The sequence below is a fragment of the Canis lupus genome, chromosome X (assembly GCF_003254725.2).
Source record: "Canis lupus dingo isolate Sandy chromosome X, ASM325472v2, whole genome shotgun sequence".
In the NCBI taxonomy this organism is placed as follows: Eukaryota; Metazoa; Chordata; class Mammalia; order Carnivora; family Canidae; genus Canis; species Canis lupus.
In genome coordinates this window covers 122,881,385-122,898,124 of record NC_064281.1, presented here as the reverse complement: position 1 = coordinate 122,898,124, position 16,740 = coordinate 122,881,385, and the positions used below count along the sequence as shown (strand labels likewise).

General features: G+C 58.2%; 2 protein-coding genes and 1 long non-coding RNA gene across 3 annotated transcripts; 1 reads left to right on the top strand and 2 right to left on the bottom strand.

Moving 5' to 3' along the window:
* Positions 1 to 98: 98 nt before the first annotated feature.
* Positions 99 to 6,176, bottom strand: GDI1 (GDP dissociation inhibitor 1). Its single transcript, XM_025460561.3, has 11 exons — positions 5,997 to 6,176; positions 4,651 to 4,758; positions 4,413 to 4,512; positions 4,136 to 4,270; positions 3,477 to 3,675; positions 3,070 to 3,201; positions 2,399 to 2,498; positions 1,808 to 1,979; positions 1,369 to 1,513; positions 1,192 to 1,246; positions 99 to 1,102 (listed from the first exon to the last, which is right to left on the bottom strand). The coding sequence occupies exons 1-11, from the start codon at positions 6,039 to 6,041 to the stop codon at positions 950 to 952; spliced, it is 1,344 nt and encodes a 447-aa protein (XP_025316346.1). The 5' UTR covers positions 6,042 to 6,176; the 3' UTR covers positions 99 to 949.
* LOC118353650 (uncharacterized) lies at positions 1,054 to 3,349 on the top strand. Its single transcript, XR_004812907.2, has 2 exons — positions 1,054 to 1,130; positions 1,343 to 3,349. It is a non-coding gene; the product is annotated as an uncharacterized LOC118353650 (long non-coding RNA).
* Positions 6,177 to 6,725: 549 nt separating the features above from the next.
* ATP6AP1 (ATPase H+ transporting accessory protein 1) lies at positions 6,726 to 14,376 on the bottom strand. Its single transcript, XM_025460563.3, has 10 exons — positions 14,175 to 14,376; positions 13,812 to 13,938; positions 11,385 to 11,459; positions 10,912 to 11,105; positions 10,365 to 10,405; positions 9,474 to 9,559; positions 8,798 to 9,036; positions 8,139 to 8,186; positions 7,821 to 8,052; positions 6,726 to 7,578 (listed from the first exon to the last, which is right to left on the bottom strand). The coding sequence occupies exons 1-10, from the start codon at positions 14,315 to 14,317 to the stop codon at positions 7,369 to 7,371; spliced, it is 1,395 nt and encodes a 464-aa protein (XP_025316348.1). The 5' UTR covers positions 14,318 to 14,376; the 3' UTR covers positions 6,726 to 7,368.
* Positions 14,377 to 16,740: the final 2,364 nt, after the last annotated feature.

Genomic DNA, 16,740 nt, shown 5'->3' with positions numbered 1-16,740 from the left:
CCCGGAGCGGAAGTCTGATACTGATACAACGTAACAGCCCAGGAAGCCGGCGCCCCGCCCACTGCCCAGGTTTGGGAAATAAGGCTAAAGATCTGGGCTCAGGTTTCAACACAGTTTTATTGGGAAGTTTTCTGTGAAATACACTAGAGGTTGGGGAAGGGGACACATTCACTTTGCAAGGTAAGGGGTTCCCACCACTAAGGGACAGGTCGTGGGGTGGGGTAGGGCATACTGGGGTTTGGATCCATTTTCCCACCTCCTTCTGCTTTGCTCACATTTCTTTTCTCTCTCAGCAAATGCCAGAGAACACAAACACAAAAACAAGAAACAAAAACAGCAAGATCAACCTTCAACTGGGCCGCACCCAAGCCCTCTCCCCTCCCAGGCCGCACCACAAGGCTGCGGCGAGAGGCACAGTGCTCCCTTCTCAGATCGGGCGGGCCAGAGTTAATAAATTAGAATAAATTAACGAGGGCGGGGCGGAGGGGGGGGAGGAATGCAACTTTGTGCTGGGAGGGCCCCTTCTCTCCAACACACAAGAGAGTTGGTGGGGGGAGGCAGGGGGCATCTCCAAAGGCCACTACAGTAGGGGTAAGAGCAGTGGGGGCAGAAGTCAGCTTTTCCTCCACATTCTTCCCAAACAGAGCAGAAGAATTAGGAGTGGAGGGGGAAGAGACACACACAAGGAGAAGAACCCTCTTTTCCCAGAATAAGGAAGGGCCAAGAAAGAGGATGCTATCCAACCCCCCGTCTCCCAAACCATCGCTAAGGTTAAGGATTTGGTCAGTGAATCAATGAGGTGGGTGACAGGAATGTAGAATGTGGTGGGGGAAGCAGAGAATGCTGGAAACCGGGGTGCCCAGCCACACCCATCTCCCCAGCCCTCGAGGAGAACAGACTTGGGTCAGGAGAGGGGGCACCAAGGGCTGGGGTGGGGTGGGGTCGCCAATCACTGGTCAGCTTCTCCAAACACGTCATTCTGTTTGCGCTTCATGTTCTCAAAGTCAAAAGCGGAGCCTGCCATGCGCTTGTAGATGTCTTTGATGTCATTGCAGGTTGTCTCGAAGTGTGTGGTGGCATCATAGGAGCAGGAACAGAACACCTGGAAACATCCAGAGCCCAGGGCCAAGGTGAGTCGGGCAGGGGCCCTGGGTGAGCAGCTAGGAGCTGGGGCCAAGACAGCCTGCTTACCTGGCTCTCAGAACCGTCATCAATGGGCTCGTATAAGTCACTGATGGCCACAAACCTGAGGGGCAGAGAGGGGAGGGGGAAGACCTCGCAACAAGCCTTCGTCTCCTTGGTCTCTGCCCCCCAGCCCCTTGGCCCCCTTCTTTCCCCCCAGCCTCAGCCTCGGCCCCAGCCCCTCACTTCTGGTCAATGGGCTCCAGGAGCTCCAGGGCAGGCTCAACCTCCTTCTCCGGCTCAGCTGTCTCCACTGTGGTGCTGGCAATGGCGATGTACTTGCCCTGTGCAGCCACGTTGTGTGCGTAGGAGATCATGCACACGTAGATGTCTGCCCACAAGAAGGGTCTCCGTTAACATGGGCACAGGGCTCCTGGAGGCTGGACTCGATTCAGGTGTGCGGGCCCACTCCTCCCCAGCCCTGCCCAGCAAGCAGCATCCAAACCCACCCTCACAGAGGAGGAGAGTCCAAGCCACCTAATCACTAAGGCCCCAAGCCGTGGGGACTGCTACGCAGGTCCCCGTCCTTCCATGCAGGGATTAGGCAGTCCCAAGAGTGACAGAGAAAGGCAAAGCCACTCTCAAGAGAGAACACACTGGAAGAAGTCACGTGAGACTCAACTACCTGACTTCCTGTTAACTTGGTTCTGGGGGATAATGATTTGGCAGGAGTTGGCATCATTGGTGTTCTTGATGGGGTGGCTGAGGATACAGATGATGCGGATAACCTGACCGGCCTTCCGCACTCGGTCCGGAATGTAGCTGGGGTCACAGATCAGCTGCTTGCAGCGGGCCACCTGTGAAGACACCAGCGGGCCCATCCAAGCACTCCCCTGGGTGGTTGTGGGGCTGAGTGCACAGTGAGGGCCGGCACTATGCTCCTCTGAGCTGTCACCACTGACTCTCCTGTAGTGTTCCGCTTCATCCTGTACCTCAGGGAGCTGGCTCCCCTATGCAGGGCTGGGAAAACCCTTCTGCTGAGACACTGTGATCAAGAACACTCCCTGGTCCCTGACGCGGCACGTGGGTTTGAGATACCTCTCGCCAACAGAATTAGCTACGTGGACTTCTTTTGGAGCTCTGGTCCCCAGCCCAAGGCTCTTGGACCTGATTAGCAGCAGGCCCAGCAGGGCCAGAGTCACTCACTGGGCAAAGTGCCCTGAAAGCGGCCAAGCCCCACCCAGACCATGATGCTTGCACTGTGGCGACGACGTACCTCTCCCTCAGACTTCACACCCACCACCTTGCCATTCTCCATGATGATGTCATCCACAGGTTTGTTCAGCATGTATGTCCCTCCGTAGATGGCACTCAATCTGTGGTGGGGAGAACGACCAAAGAATCCCCTTTCCAGGAGGAAACAGGGACTAGTGCCACTGTGCGCTCCCTCCACCAGCAGTGGGGTACAGAGAAGGCTGCCCTAGGCAGGCAGAGCTCAGGAGACCTGGTGGTTCTTCCCAGCTCTGTCACTGCCACAGACTCGGGATTTTATCTGGAGTACTCCTTCCTCTCTGGAGCTTCCACCTAGAATATTCTGCAAAGAGCTAGTATGAGGGTGGCCTGAAGGTACAGCTAGCTCCTCTGGGGAACAGTCTGGGGAACAGAACAAAGGCCTCTGGAAAAGCCCTCTGACTCCAGGTTCTAAGGCTCCAGGACCAGCCCTGGTGCTGCCTGACTCAGGCTGGAAGCCAAGCAAGCCTGCTGGTGCAGGCCTGCACTTCAACGCCCTGCTGCAGCACACTGCCCCCCACCCTGTCACCCAAGCACGGCATGAAGTAAATTAGACCACGCCGGGAAACTACGAATGCTAGATGCTCAGGGGGGCCATTTCCATTCTTGGCTTTAGTCCTCCTGAGTTCTGTCACCAGAAAGAAACCAAGCCCTCACCTTGCAAAGCCCTGGGGCAGCTCACCAAGGCCGTAGAGTGGGTACAAATAAGGACTCTTTCCATACCGAGCCAGGGACTCACTGTACAACTTGATGCGGTTGATGGTCTCAAGACAGGGCTGGTCCAGGTAGCTGGGGGGACCGGGTCAAGAGAAGAGGCTCCAGCGGCAGCAAACCCAGCTCACCTCCCCCCAAGCACCAGGCTGACCTCCCCCACCACCCTCTACAGCCTGGGGAAGATTACGGGTCAAATAAATGCAAAGAAGGAACAACAAAAAAAGGCAATGGATGAGCATGTGGCTGAGTACGAGAAATGTGCAGGGCGGGTCAAGGGAGCGGCACATGGGAATGGGGAGAGCGGGGTGCAGGCCAACAGGGGGCGGTCTGCCATGCCAGCTTCCCCTCACTCATCAGTGCGGTAGAGGGCCAGGGCATGGCCAGTGAAGTCGATGACATCCTGGCCCAAGTCAAACTTCCGGTAGACGTCACGCATGCTGGTGCTCTGGGGGTCAACACCCTCGAAGGTCTTGGGGTCATTTTCATCAAAGTTTGCCACAAATACCAGGAACTTGCGGAAACGGCGTTTCTCAAACATGCCCATCAGATCTATGGAGGCAACGTGAGAAGAACCCTCACGCCACAGACCGGGAACATCTCCTTACCACCAGGCAGACCAGGAAAGCGGGCACCCTGCTCCCAGCTGTGTTTTGCTGCTGACAGCAGTGTTAACTTTAAATTAGCCTCTCTGAGCTTCTTGGCCTCAGTTTCCCCATCTGTACAAAGAGGGGATTGGACTGGACAAGCTCTGAGGACCCTCCTGGCTGCAACACTTGGGGATGTTTCACCGGTCGAGTCCAGCCCTTGTCAAAAGGCTTAAGTCTTTCAAGATAGAGCAACCACCCACGCATTCCCCTCGGCATGTGGACTTCCCTCCAGGCATCCATCGTGCGGCTCAAGGCAACTGAGGGAGCACAGAGCAAGCGGGCTTCCGGTACTGCATGGGGAACGCTCCCTTGGGCAAGGGGCACCCTGCTCTCTGCCCCTCGCCATGGGAACGTGTACTCACTGGAAGCCAAGGCTTCGGTCTCAGTGGATGGCACTTTATAGATCTTTCCCCCCTTGTAGACGAAGCTGCCCTCCACCACCTTGAAGTCCAGGTAGCGTGTCACCTCTGTATACAGCAGCATCTTTACCAGCTGCCCTGTGAGGCGGTGGGGTGAAAACAACATCAGCATACTTCCCCCCAGAAGCTCCCTAGCTGGTGTGGCTGTCCCTTTTCGGGAGCCTGACCCTACTCTGGTCATCCTAACCACCCCCCACAATATCTCTTTCATCCCTCTCACCATTGGCCATGAGGAACTTCGGGATCAGGTCAACGTTCCAGTCTCGGCCCCTGCCCATTGCCTCAGGGGGCCCCTCCAGCAATTGAAAACGCTTATAGAGCTGCAATCAGGAGAAAGAGAGGCACCTCGAGGACCATCGCTTCCTGTCCCTGCCCCCCTTCCCAGAAAACCTGGGGAGCTGCTGTGGCACCCTACGGGAGAGGTTACTGGGGGATGGGTCCAGGCCTGGCAGCCTCACCTCTTCCAGGGGTGTGATGGAGGAGCTCTCACCCCCATAGTAGGGGTTCCGGTCCATATGCAGCACTTTCTTGCCGTTCACGGACATGATGCCCGACAAGATACATTCCTGGGGAAGAGGGCAACATGCGCGGCACTCCCACCTGCCCACGTTCCCACCCGCAGCCCTGATTTGTTCCCCACCCTAAATCTGAGAGGAGAGCAAAGCTAGCAACTTTGCCCCAGTGAAAGGTCCTTCCACCTTTTAGGCTGCCTTGCCTAAAATCAGGGGTGACCGCTTCACCGGGCCAGTCTCTGTTGTAACTTTGCTGGGCAAAGGGTTGAATGAGGGAAGACAAATAACGACGGTGCTGAAAAAAAGAGCGTCCAGCAGACCCAAGGATGGTCTTCTGGCAACTTCCATGCCAAGAAAGTCCTCTACCTAGGTAGGGCCACGCTTAAAGGCAGACGAGACACAATGAGCCACAGAGGAGGAGATCCAGCTGAACAGCCAAGGGCACCAGAAAGGGAAGTGAAGAAAGGCCGAGCACTGTCCCGCAATCTCAGGCCCCACCCTGGGCTGCTCTTCCCTCAAAGGACAGGAGCCTCAGACCCTGTGCCTGCCCAGCCACGGGAGGGGCTCGGGCACCCTGACACGGGCAGAGCAGTGTCTCCAGGGGAGCTGTCCAGGAGGGTCCGGGGAAGGGGGAGCAGAAACGCCCTCGGCAGTTACTGTCAGCAGGCCAAGGACAAAGGCTGCACATACTACTCCGCCCGAAATCTCCATGGGAAACCGTGGTGGGGTAGCGGGAATGTGCTCACTGGCCCCACTGCTGCTCCTTCTGGAACATTCCCTGGGTCCCCGGGCCCCATGAGAAACCAGGAACGCAGGAGGACGGCCCACGCAGGCGAAGCCCCCCTCAGCCAGGGTCCTTGTACTTCATCCCCACCGGAACCACCACAGGCCGGGGGAGGGGGGGATGCTGGGCGGGTGAGGGGCGCGGATGACGGGTGGGGGCCGGGTGGGCGGGGTCGGGGGCACGGAGGGGGGGGCCTCGGGCCGACGGGGCTGCGTCTTCGGGCCCAGGAGGCCTCGACAGGGAGGGACGGAGGGACGGGCCGGGGGTCGGGCCCCGGGGGCGGCCAGGGAGGGGGCCGTGTCACGGAGACGGGGCCACGGCGGTCGAGAAGACGATGTCGCGGACGGGGGAGGAGGTGGGGGTTGGGCACGGGGCTGTCGTCTCGGGAAGCCGGGCGCCGGGGAGGCAGCGCGGCGGCCGCGCCGGAGGATGGGGGCGGCGGCCGGGGGCGGCGGCGCCGCGGGGAGGAGGCCGGTGCGGGCTCCCGGGCGCCCGAGGCCGCACTTACGGTGAGGCCGGTCCCCAGCACGATCACATCGTATTCCTCGTCCATGGTCAGGCCTAGCTGGCAGCGCGCGACGCTCCTCCTCCTCCTCCTTCACCACAGCCGCCGCCGCTGCCGCCGCCGCACTGGACCAAAGATGGCGGCGGCCGACGCCGCTTGACCCCTCCGCCGCGTCAAAGAGTCCCGGCCCCTCCCCGCGTCCCGCCGCGCCCGCCGGGGCCCCCGCCTCCCCGGCGCGCGGCCCGGAGGGGCGGCCCGGGCCCGGGCCCCAGCGCCAGCGCCGTTGCGCGGCCGGCCCCGCCCGCCGAGGGCCCCGAGGGGGCCGGAGAGGGGCGGGCGGGGCGGGGCGGCCGGCGGCCGGTGCTGCGGCCGCGAGGGATCCGTGCGCGGGAGCCGCGCGCCCCCCGCCCCGCCCCGCCCCGCCCCCCCCCCCCCCCCCCCCCCGAGGCTGGGCGCGGCGGGCGCGCGCTGCTGCGGCAGCCGGGGGCGGCCCGCGGGACGGCAGGGCGGCTATTGTCACGACGGGCCCCTCCCCGCGGGCGCCGGCCGCCGCGCCCTGCCCGCGCGCCGCAGGCCCTCCGTAGCGTCGCCCGCCGGGCCCGGCTTGCCCGAGACCCTCCGGCCTCCCCTTGGGCCTGGCTCCGGTGCGGCACATCCGGGCGCCTCCCGCGGCAGCCCTCAGCCCAGGGCATCCCCTGTGCCCAGCGCAGAAATGAGGGACAAGAGGCCGGAGCGTGTCAACCTGTCTTTATTTTATTAGGAAGGAAACCACCGAGAAACCCAGGCTCCTGCCAGGCACTCCTGGCTGGAACGTGCCAGAAAACCAGTGATCACCCCCGGACCAGCTGCTGTGGAGGCCCCTTGGTTCTCGGGCCACAGAGATAAACCCCAATGTACTGCTTATTATTAGCACAACATCACCAAAAGACAAGGACACCAGCCAAGCAGGACGGTTAAATAGTACTTCCACACCCCCCAAACTCAGGGAACCTCCAGCTTGTAGCTGCTGCAGGGACCCCCTTAAGCCCGGGGAGGGAGCATTTGCTACACAAAAGCACTATAAACAGCAAGGGGTGAAGATGGAGATGAGAATAAATAAGGGGGAGGAGAAGGGTCCTAGAACTCATGACCTCTCCTACAATGACCGGGCCTGGGAGATTTGTCTACTATCTATGAAGAATATGTACACCTTGTTGGTACAAATAGGGGTGGGAAGCCCCTCAGTGGGTTGAACAGGGAACAAGACAGGCTGAGGGAAACTGGGGGTTCATGCTACGGTTAGGAAGAGGGGAAGCCCTTCAGTCCAGGATGCCTGGAGGTGGGAAAGTGACAACCTGGACACCATCACGCCTGCAACCCCCCCACAGGAATAAGGTCACACGATCTGGGTCAAAGAGATGGTGGGGCCCTTGTGGTCGTCAAAGCGGTCCATGGTCTTGAGACTGAGGATCATGTGCAAGCCATAGGTGAAGATGAACAGCATGAACAGAGAGGTAAGCAGCCCCATCCAGATGCCCGGGGAGAAGAAGCCCGCACAGTCACTGGCGTAGGAGAACTGCTCGCCGCTCACGTTGAACGCTTGGATCTGGGAGGGGAGAGAAAGGACCATGTGGCCCCACACCGAGGGACACCCGGTGAGGGCCATCGTGCCCAAGTTAGTGGGTAGTCCAAATCTCGTGGGATGGGAGCACTGTGGGATAGGACTCTGGAGTACATGTCCGAGCCCGAGCCCGGACCTAGAGATGCTGCGACGCCATCGGGTCTCTGCTCCCTCCCGCCTCTCTACCAGTACCCCACTATCTCCAGTCTGGGCCCCACATTCCCTACCTGGAAGTCCCGAAGAGTCACCTCCCAGAGAGATGGCTGCAGGCGGGGCACGAGGAGATTGCCGTTCTTGCTAAGGCTGCTGACATACTCGCAGTGAAAGGAGTAGATGCTGGGCCCCGTGACCTGGGAGGCATTGAAGTAGGCGACAGAGCCATTGCTGTGGATTTCGAGGCGCTCCATGGTAAACCAGTGCCGGGCAGACACTGGGTAGAAGCGGTTGGCCAGAATGAACCTGAGGCAGGCATGTGGGGTGTCAGGCAGCTGGGAAGGCTGGAGCCACGCCAGCCTGCCCACATGTCAACTGCCCCTCCGACTCACCTGAATGTCACTGTGGTACCAAAGAGTTCCTCATAGGTCAGCGAAAGCCTGCAGGGCCAGAGTAAGAGGTGAGCCGGGAGAGCGAGCTCCTCAGGCCTAGCCCATCTATGCTGTCCCAGGTCCTTACAGCCTCCTGGGAAGCAGTGCCCCCGCCCACGACAAATGGGAAAACTGATGCCCTATCACACCTAGCTCAGAAACCAGCACCCAGGTTCCGCACCTCCAGCTGAAAGCACCTTCTTCTGATTTCCCTGAGCCCACCGCCCCTCCTTTCAGCTCCCCCTTGAGGTTACTGAGATGCCTAGATTGGGCTTTGGGGATAAAGGTAGTCTGTCCGTCAGTATCTGTCTCTCCACACAGGGAGGGTACAGAAGCCTTTAAAGGACCTCAGGCCTGGGAGATGCCCCTGGGCAGTTGCCTTGAGGCTGTTAAGGGCAGGGGTAGGGGTAGGGGTAGGGGAGTGTCAGGTTCCCAGGTGACTGGGAAGTGTTAACAACCAAGGTTCCAGAAAAGGACTAGAAGGCATGGAGAGGCAAAACTCTTGAGCAAGCCCCATCCCAAGAGCCCTCCAGCAGCCCCACCCCACTATCCCATCTGCTTCCCACAGTGAACGCCTCCCCCATACCCACCCACCTGCAGGGACAGGTACCTGCCCTTACCTGGCGTAGGAGTCATTCCAGAAGGATCCAGTCAGGTTGAGCTCCTGGATCCCAAAGGTGAGGAAGGTCAGATCCTCCCAATGGTCCCTGTATGCCACCGAGAAGTTCTGGGCCCAGAACAGGATCCGGGGGGCAGTATCATTGTAACTCACAGGGGGATAGACCGTAGCCGACGCTAGCTGTTTCTGCAGCAGCTGGCGACCTAGCCCCCCGGCCACCATGGCTACATCACGGGCCACCTGCACAAACAACCCACAAGCCTTCTCTCAGAATGGCCCAGAATCACATGACCTGAGCTCAGTGTCCCCACTGGGCACCCAGTCTAGCATCTGCAGTTCTATTGGTCGTGCTCAGAGGCCCCTCTCCAGGAAGCTTTGCCTGGCTGAGCCCTAAGCCCTATGATGTTCCTGGTCTCCCCAAAGTAGGAACACTTGGACATACCGTCCGACCAAGCCAGGAAATAAGACCCACCGGACAAGAAGGAAAGCTGCCGCCTGGAAGGAGGAAGCAGGACTTTCTGGTCCATCCTGGTCCCCCCACCGCGGCCTCCACAGGCCCAGGGAAGAAGGCGACCCCCCTAAGGCACTCTGCTCAGAGCCACACACCCTCCAGGCCCACTCGCCCTGCGGTGGCTGCCCACACCTCCCAGAGCCCTGCCGAAGGCTACGCTGCCTACCCTGGAAGGGCGGACCGCTGTGAGGGCTGCTGTGTACGGGACATCTTCAGACTTGAGTGTGCTCAGCACCTGCCCGATGACCTCATCTGAGGAGCAACAGGGAGAGCAAAGGACCAGGTCGTGGGCAGCTCCTCACAGCAACACCCTAACGCCGGCTAGAAACCATCTGGCCGTCCCACGCAGAAGACTGCTGACATGAGGCCGGGCCCTTCCATGCGCCACATTAGTGGGGTTCAGGGGGATCCTGTCGTTGGGGTGGGGACCAGCAGACATCTCCCACCCCTGGCAACTGGCACGTCCTCTGTGGTGGGGCGCTGAGACCTTCCCAGAGCCAGCTCCCATCCAGATTCACTCGTGTTTTCCGTTTCCACCAAGGCCCCCCACGAGCAGCTACTCCTCCTACCCGTCCACCCCAGCCTCCCTGGGGAAACCTGCAGCCGGCCTCAGTAGTTGGCTCCCTAATGCCAAGCCCCAACTAACTTACACAAGACACAGAGATCAAGAAAACTCCAAATCCGCCTATACGTTTTCAATGACCTTTCCGTGGGGAACGACTGCCTTTTATAGCAGAAAAGGAGCCCTCAGAACTGTTTTTTGAAACGTTGCTGGTCTCCCAAACCCAAACTTCTAGGACTTGCGCTGCTGGAGTGGAGACTGGCTCCACAGGCTCTCACTCGGAAGGCCCACAGATGCCCTAACACCTCTGCCCAGCTGTGGAGGGGCGAGGCCCAGGGGGCCGGCATCTTTCTGCTCAGCTGCCAGTTGTTCCGGGGAGCAGGGGAGCCGCCCTGGGAATGAAGAGGGACTGAGGAGGAGCCGCGAGGCAGCTCTCTGCAGCCAAGGGCTGAGCAAGGCTGGAAAACGTGTGCCCTCCCTGACCCTGCTACTCACCATTGCCCGTGAGAACCTCCCTCGGTGCCATGAGACCTGAGCTGTGGAAGAGAGGCAGAGCATGAGAGCCCCCGCAATCCGGACAGCGCCCCACCGCCTCGGGACAGCTCCTGTCTACGCCTCCAGCACACCCTCCCCTCCAGGCCACCGTCCTTCCCCACGGGCCGCGTTCAAGTAGCACAGTATAGCTGGGGGCTCTGGAGGCCACGCTCACTCCTCCCTCTGCACCTTCGCTGACTGCCTGGCCCTGCCCTCGTCACCCCTGTGCCAGCTGCTCCGGGAACATGTCCCGGCTCAGGGAGCTAGCTCCCCCGCCAGCAGGGCCCACGTCTGCCACATCTCTGGAGGCCCGACAGGCCTCACGCAGTGCCGGGCACTAACTCCTGAGTCCCCGCTGACCAGAGGCCCTTCCCGCCTCTTCCGGACACACAAAGCACCTTCTGATCGGGCTTCAAGGGACTAAACGGGAGGACCATTGTCTCTGGCTGACCTGTGCCACCACAGCCCAGAGCCTCACCACTCTCTGGGCTCCGAAGCTGGGGCATACCTGGACGTGTAGGGCAGGCGGATAAGCAGCAAGGCCGGGAGGCTGGCATTGAGTTTCAGCTCCCGCAGGGTGGCCAGGTCCACGTGCAGGGGGCTGGCCCCGAGCTTCTCCTGCAGGTAAGTGGTCAGAGTGCTGACCGCATACCAGTCGACAGCAGGAAGCACCAGAGAGGAAGGTGCCAGGTCCAGGGCATTCTGGGGGCCAGGGAGAGACAGAAGGATAGGTTAGCAAGGGACCAGCAGGCCTGAGCCAGCCCCCAAACCTCTCGGGCAAGGCACAGGCACACCCACACTCACACCAGGGTCTTATTCAGAGTCAGAAAGAAAACACCCCACACTCCTGGTCCCTGACATCTCAGGCCTTTCTACCCTCTAAAGCCAGCACCTCTGGTTCCTAATGGCACAGTATTTATTGAATGGAGGTAGAGAGTGCAGGAGAGCCCCCATGGCCCTTGGCTGGGAGAGGACTCTTACCTCCAGGTTAGAAAAGGCGCTATCCTGCTTGTTTCCAAACACGCCGCCATATGCTGTGAAGTCCTCAATGCTCAGCTAGTAGGGAAGCAGAGAAGGTGCCTCAGAAGGTTGGGCCAGGACAGGGGGCAGACACCTTCCCTGCGCATGGGCAGGGACAGCCAAATCTCATTTGCAATCAGACACAGTCTAGTCAAAAGTGTGGACAAAGGCACGTTTGGGGGTAGCGAGTGGAGGAATGGGAGGTTCTCTTTTTCTCCTTCCTGGTAGGGTGAGAAAACATGGAAGGTGGTCATGGGGTTGGAAGGCAATCTGCAGGCAGCTGACTCGTAACCTCAAGATTCAGAGTCAGCCACCTGCCTTCAGATGAGGAACTGGCTGGGGAAGAGGGAAGCTGGGGGAGGGGCTGGGGGACAGCGAGGAACATTTTCGGCAGCTCCCCCACTGCCACCGCCGCCCCATCCCCAGGGCGGAAGTCAGAGAAAAGGAGAACCTGCGTGCCAGCTGCAACGCCTAGCACCGCCTATGTCCAACCTGGACAAGACCCTTTTTCAAAGAGAACAAGAAGTTCCTTCCCTGCCTGGTTTTGGTGGAAGGGGAGAGAGGAAGATGGTAGAATCTGCTGGAAAGAGCACTGAAGTCCTTGGAGCTCTCCGGACCACAGTAACCACGATCCCATCCCTTTTCCTCTGCAACCTAGACGTGTCCTTCAACTCCTGCCCTCCACCCGACTCCCAGCTTCCTCTGGCTTTTCCCAGTTAGGCCCAGAAGCGATCTTAATCCGTTTCTCTAACCTGATTCTGTTTAGTATACACACTTGCCCAGCCTCCTCTGCCATCTAGACAGGCATCCTAACCCTGTTTGGCTCTCATTCTGAAAGCCCAGGAACCACCACCGTGTCCTCTCAGGACTCCTTGCTCAAAATTGCCCAAAGCTTCCTGCCACATTTAGAACTGCAACCAGCCTTTCCCCGGTTGTCATCCCTTGGCTACCTGGCTACCTGGCTCTCCTCTACTACACTCCAGCCACACCAGCTCTTTCATGGGCTCACCAAGCGCACTCCTTGCCCAGGGCCTTTGCACCTACTGTTCCCTCTGCCAGGAGCACTCTTCCACCCATACCCACATGGCTGTGTGCCTCCCTCCATTTAGGTATCTGCTCAGATAGCCCTCCTCAGTGAGCCCGTCTGATCACCCTTATCTTAAACAGTATCGCCAATCATTCTGTTCCCATGGCCTGCTTCTTTCTCTGAAAACTACAGCAGCATTGCCATTATATCATACACCAACTTAGCATGTACCTGTTGCCCTCCCGAGGCTGCCAGCTTCCTCCGGGAGGGGCTTGGGTTACTCTGCTCGCTGCTATGTCCCCAACACTTGCTACCTGGGACACTACAGGCAGTCCATATTTGGCCAATGAATGAATGGATGGATCCCATAAGGGGACCCCGGAAAGGTGTTTTACGAGGCTTATAAGAATCGCTCCTCACAGTCTTCTGATACAGGTGGTATCTTCATTGTACAGAGGAGGAAACAGGCATTCACAGATTATCTCCCACATCCAAAGGGTGGTAAGTAGTAGAACCAGAACTGAGTTCCCGTCTAACTACATTATTTACCACCTCCTGGAAGGAGTGGAGGCCAGCATGACCACCATGACGTGCCCAGAGAGCAACTGAGCAAGACCACAGGAGAATGAGCCACACAGGCCACCCCTGAGGAAGGAATAAGCAGAGGCTCAATAAGCTCCCAAACACCAATTCTACACTGCCCTAGAATCTTCTCATGGTCCATATGCCTGCTTCGGAGGCAGAGACCTGTATGGCAGGGAAAACTGTGTGCCTGAGCACAAAGTGGGGGGTGTCTGACAGACTCCGGCTGGAACCAACCAAGTGTGGTGCGCATAAGCCACAGATCATTCGTCAATGGTTGCACCTCTACCAGCCTTAGTTCCCTTGGCAGTGAATCCAAGATAATGACATCAGCTTAGCACCGTGCATGTGAAGCACTCAATTAAGTGATCATTTTTCAATTATCTCTACTATCGTCATCAAAGTTAGGATCACAGCTCTGTCACCCATTAGCTGAGTGACCCTAGGCAAGTCATTTGCCGTCCTTGGACCCGAGTCTTCTCATCTGTAAAGGGGGATGATAATCCCCCCCACATAGAGTAGCTCGGATAAGTGCTTGGTACTGGGTAGGCATCTGGCCTCTCACCCGGGGCTTCAACCGAATCAAGTCAGTGCCATTTCAAGGCCCTCACCGTTCCCACGGAACCTTCTCCTGCAGGCCTTCCCAAGAGAGGAGCCACACTTCCCTACGGTTGGGACAAGGTCACTGAAGCCTCCCCTGGGGAATGGGCTCGGTGTCCTGGGGGGAGGGGGGCCTGACTTCTTCCGATGACAGGGAGAGAGGGCTGGGGCGGGCGCACCTTGTCCTGCAGGAACAGCAGCACATTCCGGGGGCCCAGCTCCAGGGCGGGGTCTAAGTAGGTAGAGAGCTGCATGTCGCTGGTGATGTGGCCCTCGTGGGTGCTGGCCGCAGGACCCCACAAGTCCCTGGCAGGGCACAGAAGAGGTGCTGTCAAGTGGGGGGTGCAGGCTTGCGACCATCGTGACGCGCGGGGCCCCGAGCTCTGACCCGGCTGGCTCCCCACGGGCCGCCGAGGAAGGGACAGTCCGCCTCTGCCCCCCTCGGCCGCCGCTCGCTGAGGACAGCCCCGGAGCCGGGCGAGGGCGCCTCAGCCGCCGCGGCGCGCAGCGCAGCCTGCCCCGGCCCGGCCCGCCACGCTCACCGGTCACTCGACCACAGCACCAGCGGCACCTGCTGCTCCGCCGCCGCCACCGCCACCAGCAACAGCGGCAGCCACCGCATCTGTCTGAGCGCTGGGGCCCGGCGCGTCCCCGCCAGCACCCGAGCCGCAGCCATCGCCGCCATCACAGCCTCGGCCTCCACTGCCTCGGCCGCCGCTGCCGCCGCAAATCAGGTGACCGTCGCCTCCGCCCGAGCTCCGCCCCGCGCCCCCATTGGCTCGGGCGCAGGCCGGCTCGCCAGGCCCGCCGGTGATTGGACAAGGCTCACGCCACTCAGGGCCGCTCCTTCGCACGGATTGGCTGTACGTGCCTCCGGCGGGCACGCTCCGTGCGGGAAAGGCGGCAGGGCGGGGCTCGGCCGGCTCCCACCGCGGGCTCCCAGCGGGAGCGGGGCGGGGCCGGGGCGGGGCCGGGGCGGCTCGGCTCGCCGGGTCCCCGCCCTCCAGGCTTCGCGTCTCCCGGCTTTAATCCTCCTTTCGCTTAAAATGGCAGGAGTGGCTTCTTTTTCCCAGAGGTGGGCCCCGCCGAGACAGAGGAGGCGGCCGGAGGGCCCGGGCTAACTTCCAGAGGAAGGTCCTGCACTGAAAATGGGCGGGGAGGAGGAGGAGCGTCGGGGGGAGGGGAGGAGCCAGGGAGAAGCGCGGTTTCAAGGGCACCAAGATGAGCAATGTCAGTGTCACTTGCTGCCAAGAAGCACGTAGGATGAGGACAGAAAACCGTTTCTTGGACTTGGCAACACCTGGAGGCCTTGGCAGGAGCGATGTCAATGGGGGGAAGGAGACGTGGTTGTAGATCGTCCTTTCTCGACGTTTGCTTTAAAGAGAGGAAAGAGGCCATGGGACAGCTAGAGTCAAGGTGGGAGACACCGCGTCAAACCCATTGGAAGACTTCCTTTTCCTGGGTCATTTTTGATTTCTCAGGTTGGTGACTATTAGAGATCAACAGTCGAAACACTGGAAACTATAATTAAATTTTGAGCTCCCGTTAAGGGTATGCGCACTGATTTCGGAGGAACTGAAGTGATGCCCGCAACTCAGTCTGAAATGCCCCAAAAATAAAATAGAGCGAAGTGGGACTACAGACATAGGTGTGTGATGAAGCAACCATAGTAAACTGCTAATGGCAGAACCTAGGGGGTGGATCTATGGGTGGGCACTGTAGGGTTGTTTTTTGACCTTCCTATAGGTACTGGATATAAGGTTGACCCCCTAAATTCATGATCCATCCAGAAATGTGGTCTTATTTGGAAATAGGGTCTTTCCAGATGTGATCCAGATACGGTCATGCTGGATTCAGGTGAGCCCTAAACCCCATGACTAGTGTCCTTATAAGAAGAGGAAAATTTGAACACAGGGAAAAAGGCCACTGTACAGTAGAGCTAGAGTGAGGAACCCCAGGACCCGCCAGAAGCCGAAGAGGCAGGAAACATTCCTTCCTAGGGGCTTTCATTCAGAGAGAGTGGGCACATGCCTGTACCTTGATTTTGGACTTCTAGCCTCCAGAACTGAGAGAAGAGATTTCTGTTGTTTTAAGCCTGCTGATTTGTGGGGCGTGCCTGGGTGGCTCAGTCGGTTAGCATCTGCCTTTGGCCCAGGTCATGATCCCAGGGTCCTGGGATCGAGCCCGCATCAGGCTTCCTACTCCACTGAGGGGAGCCTGCTTCTCCTTCTCCCTCTGCCTGCCGCACCACCTGCTTGTGTGCTTTCTCTCTCTCTCTCTCTCAAATAAATATTTTTTTTAAAAAAAGCCTGTAGTTTTGTGGGAATCTGTTATAGCAGCCCTAATAAACTAATACGCTGTATGTTTGACATTTTTCATAATAAAAATATAGAGAGAAGAAAGTTTGATAATGATCCTGGAATCCCAGGATCAAGTCCCACGTCAGGCTCCCTACGTGGAGCCTGTTTCTCCCTCTGCCTGTGTCTCTGCCTCTCTCTCTCTGTGTGTGTGTCTCATGAAGAAATAGAATCTAAAAAATAGAAGAAACTAAGAGTAGTTTATCCTGACAGTTTAAAAAATGTAGAATAATTATAAAATACAAAACTCACGAATTTCAAGAAGAATTAAACATGTAAGAATTTGAAATCCATTTCTCTTTCAGGGAGAAATATTCAACCGAGACATGGACTTCTAATTTTGAATTTCTGGCCCAAATTTGCCACAACAACACACACAAAATAAATTACCCACACCTCACCAAGCAATTCTAAAAACTGGCATTATGTGAGTAAATCAGACTATTTCTCTGGCATGCCCAATGAATCAAAAGGAAAGCAGAGAACAAATGATGGAAGGCCAAGAAGGGACAGGCTCAGGGTAGTGCTTCAATCTAAACCAAAGAAGCTGCAGACACTCAAAAAGCAACGTCAGCACAGAGTCTTCCATATATACTCTGGTTCATAAACCATCTATTTGAACTTGGGGCATTTCTGTTCTCTAAGTATAGCATATTCTATACTTCTAAGAAAGAAAGACAGCAAGAAAAATAAAATTCAATTATTTAGGTGAGGTACTTGGATTTATATATAGGGGCTGACAAAATGATAC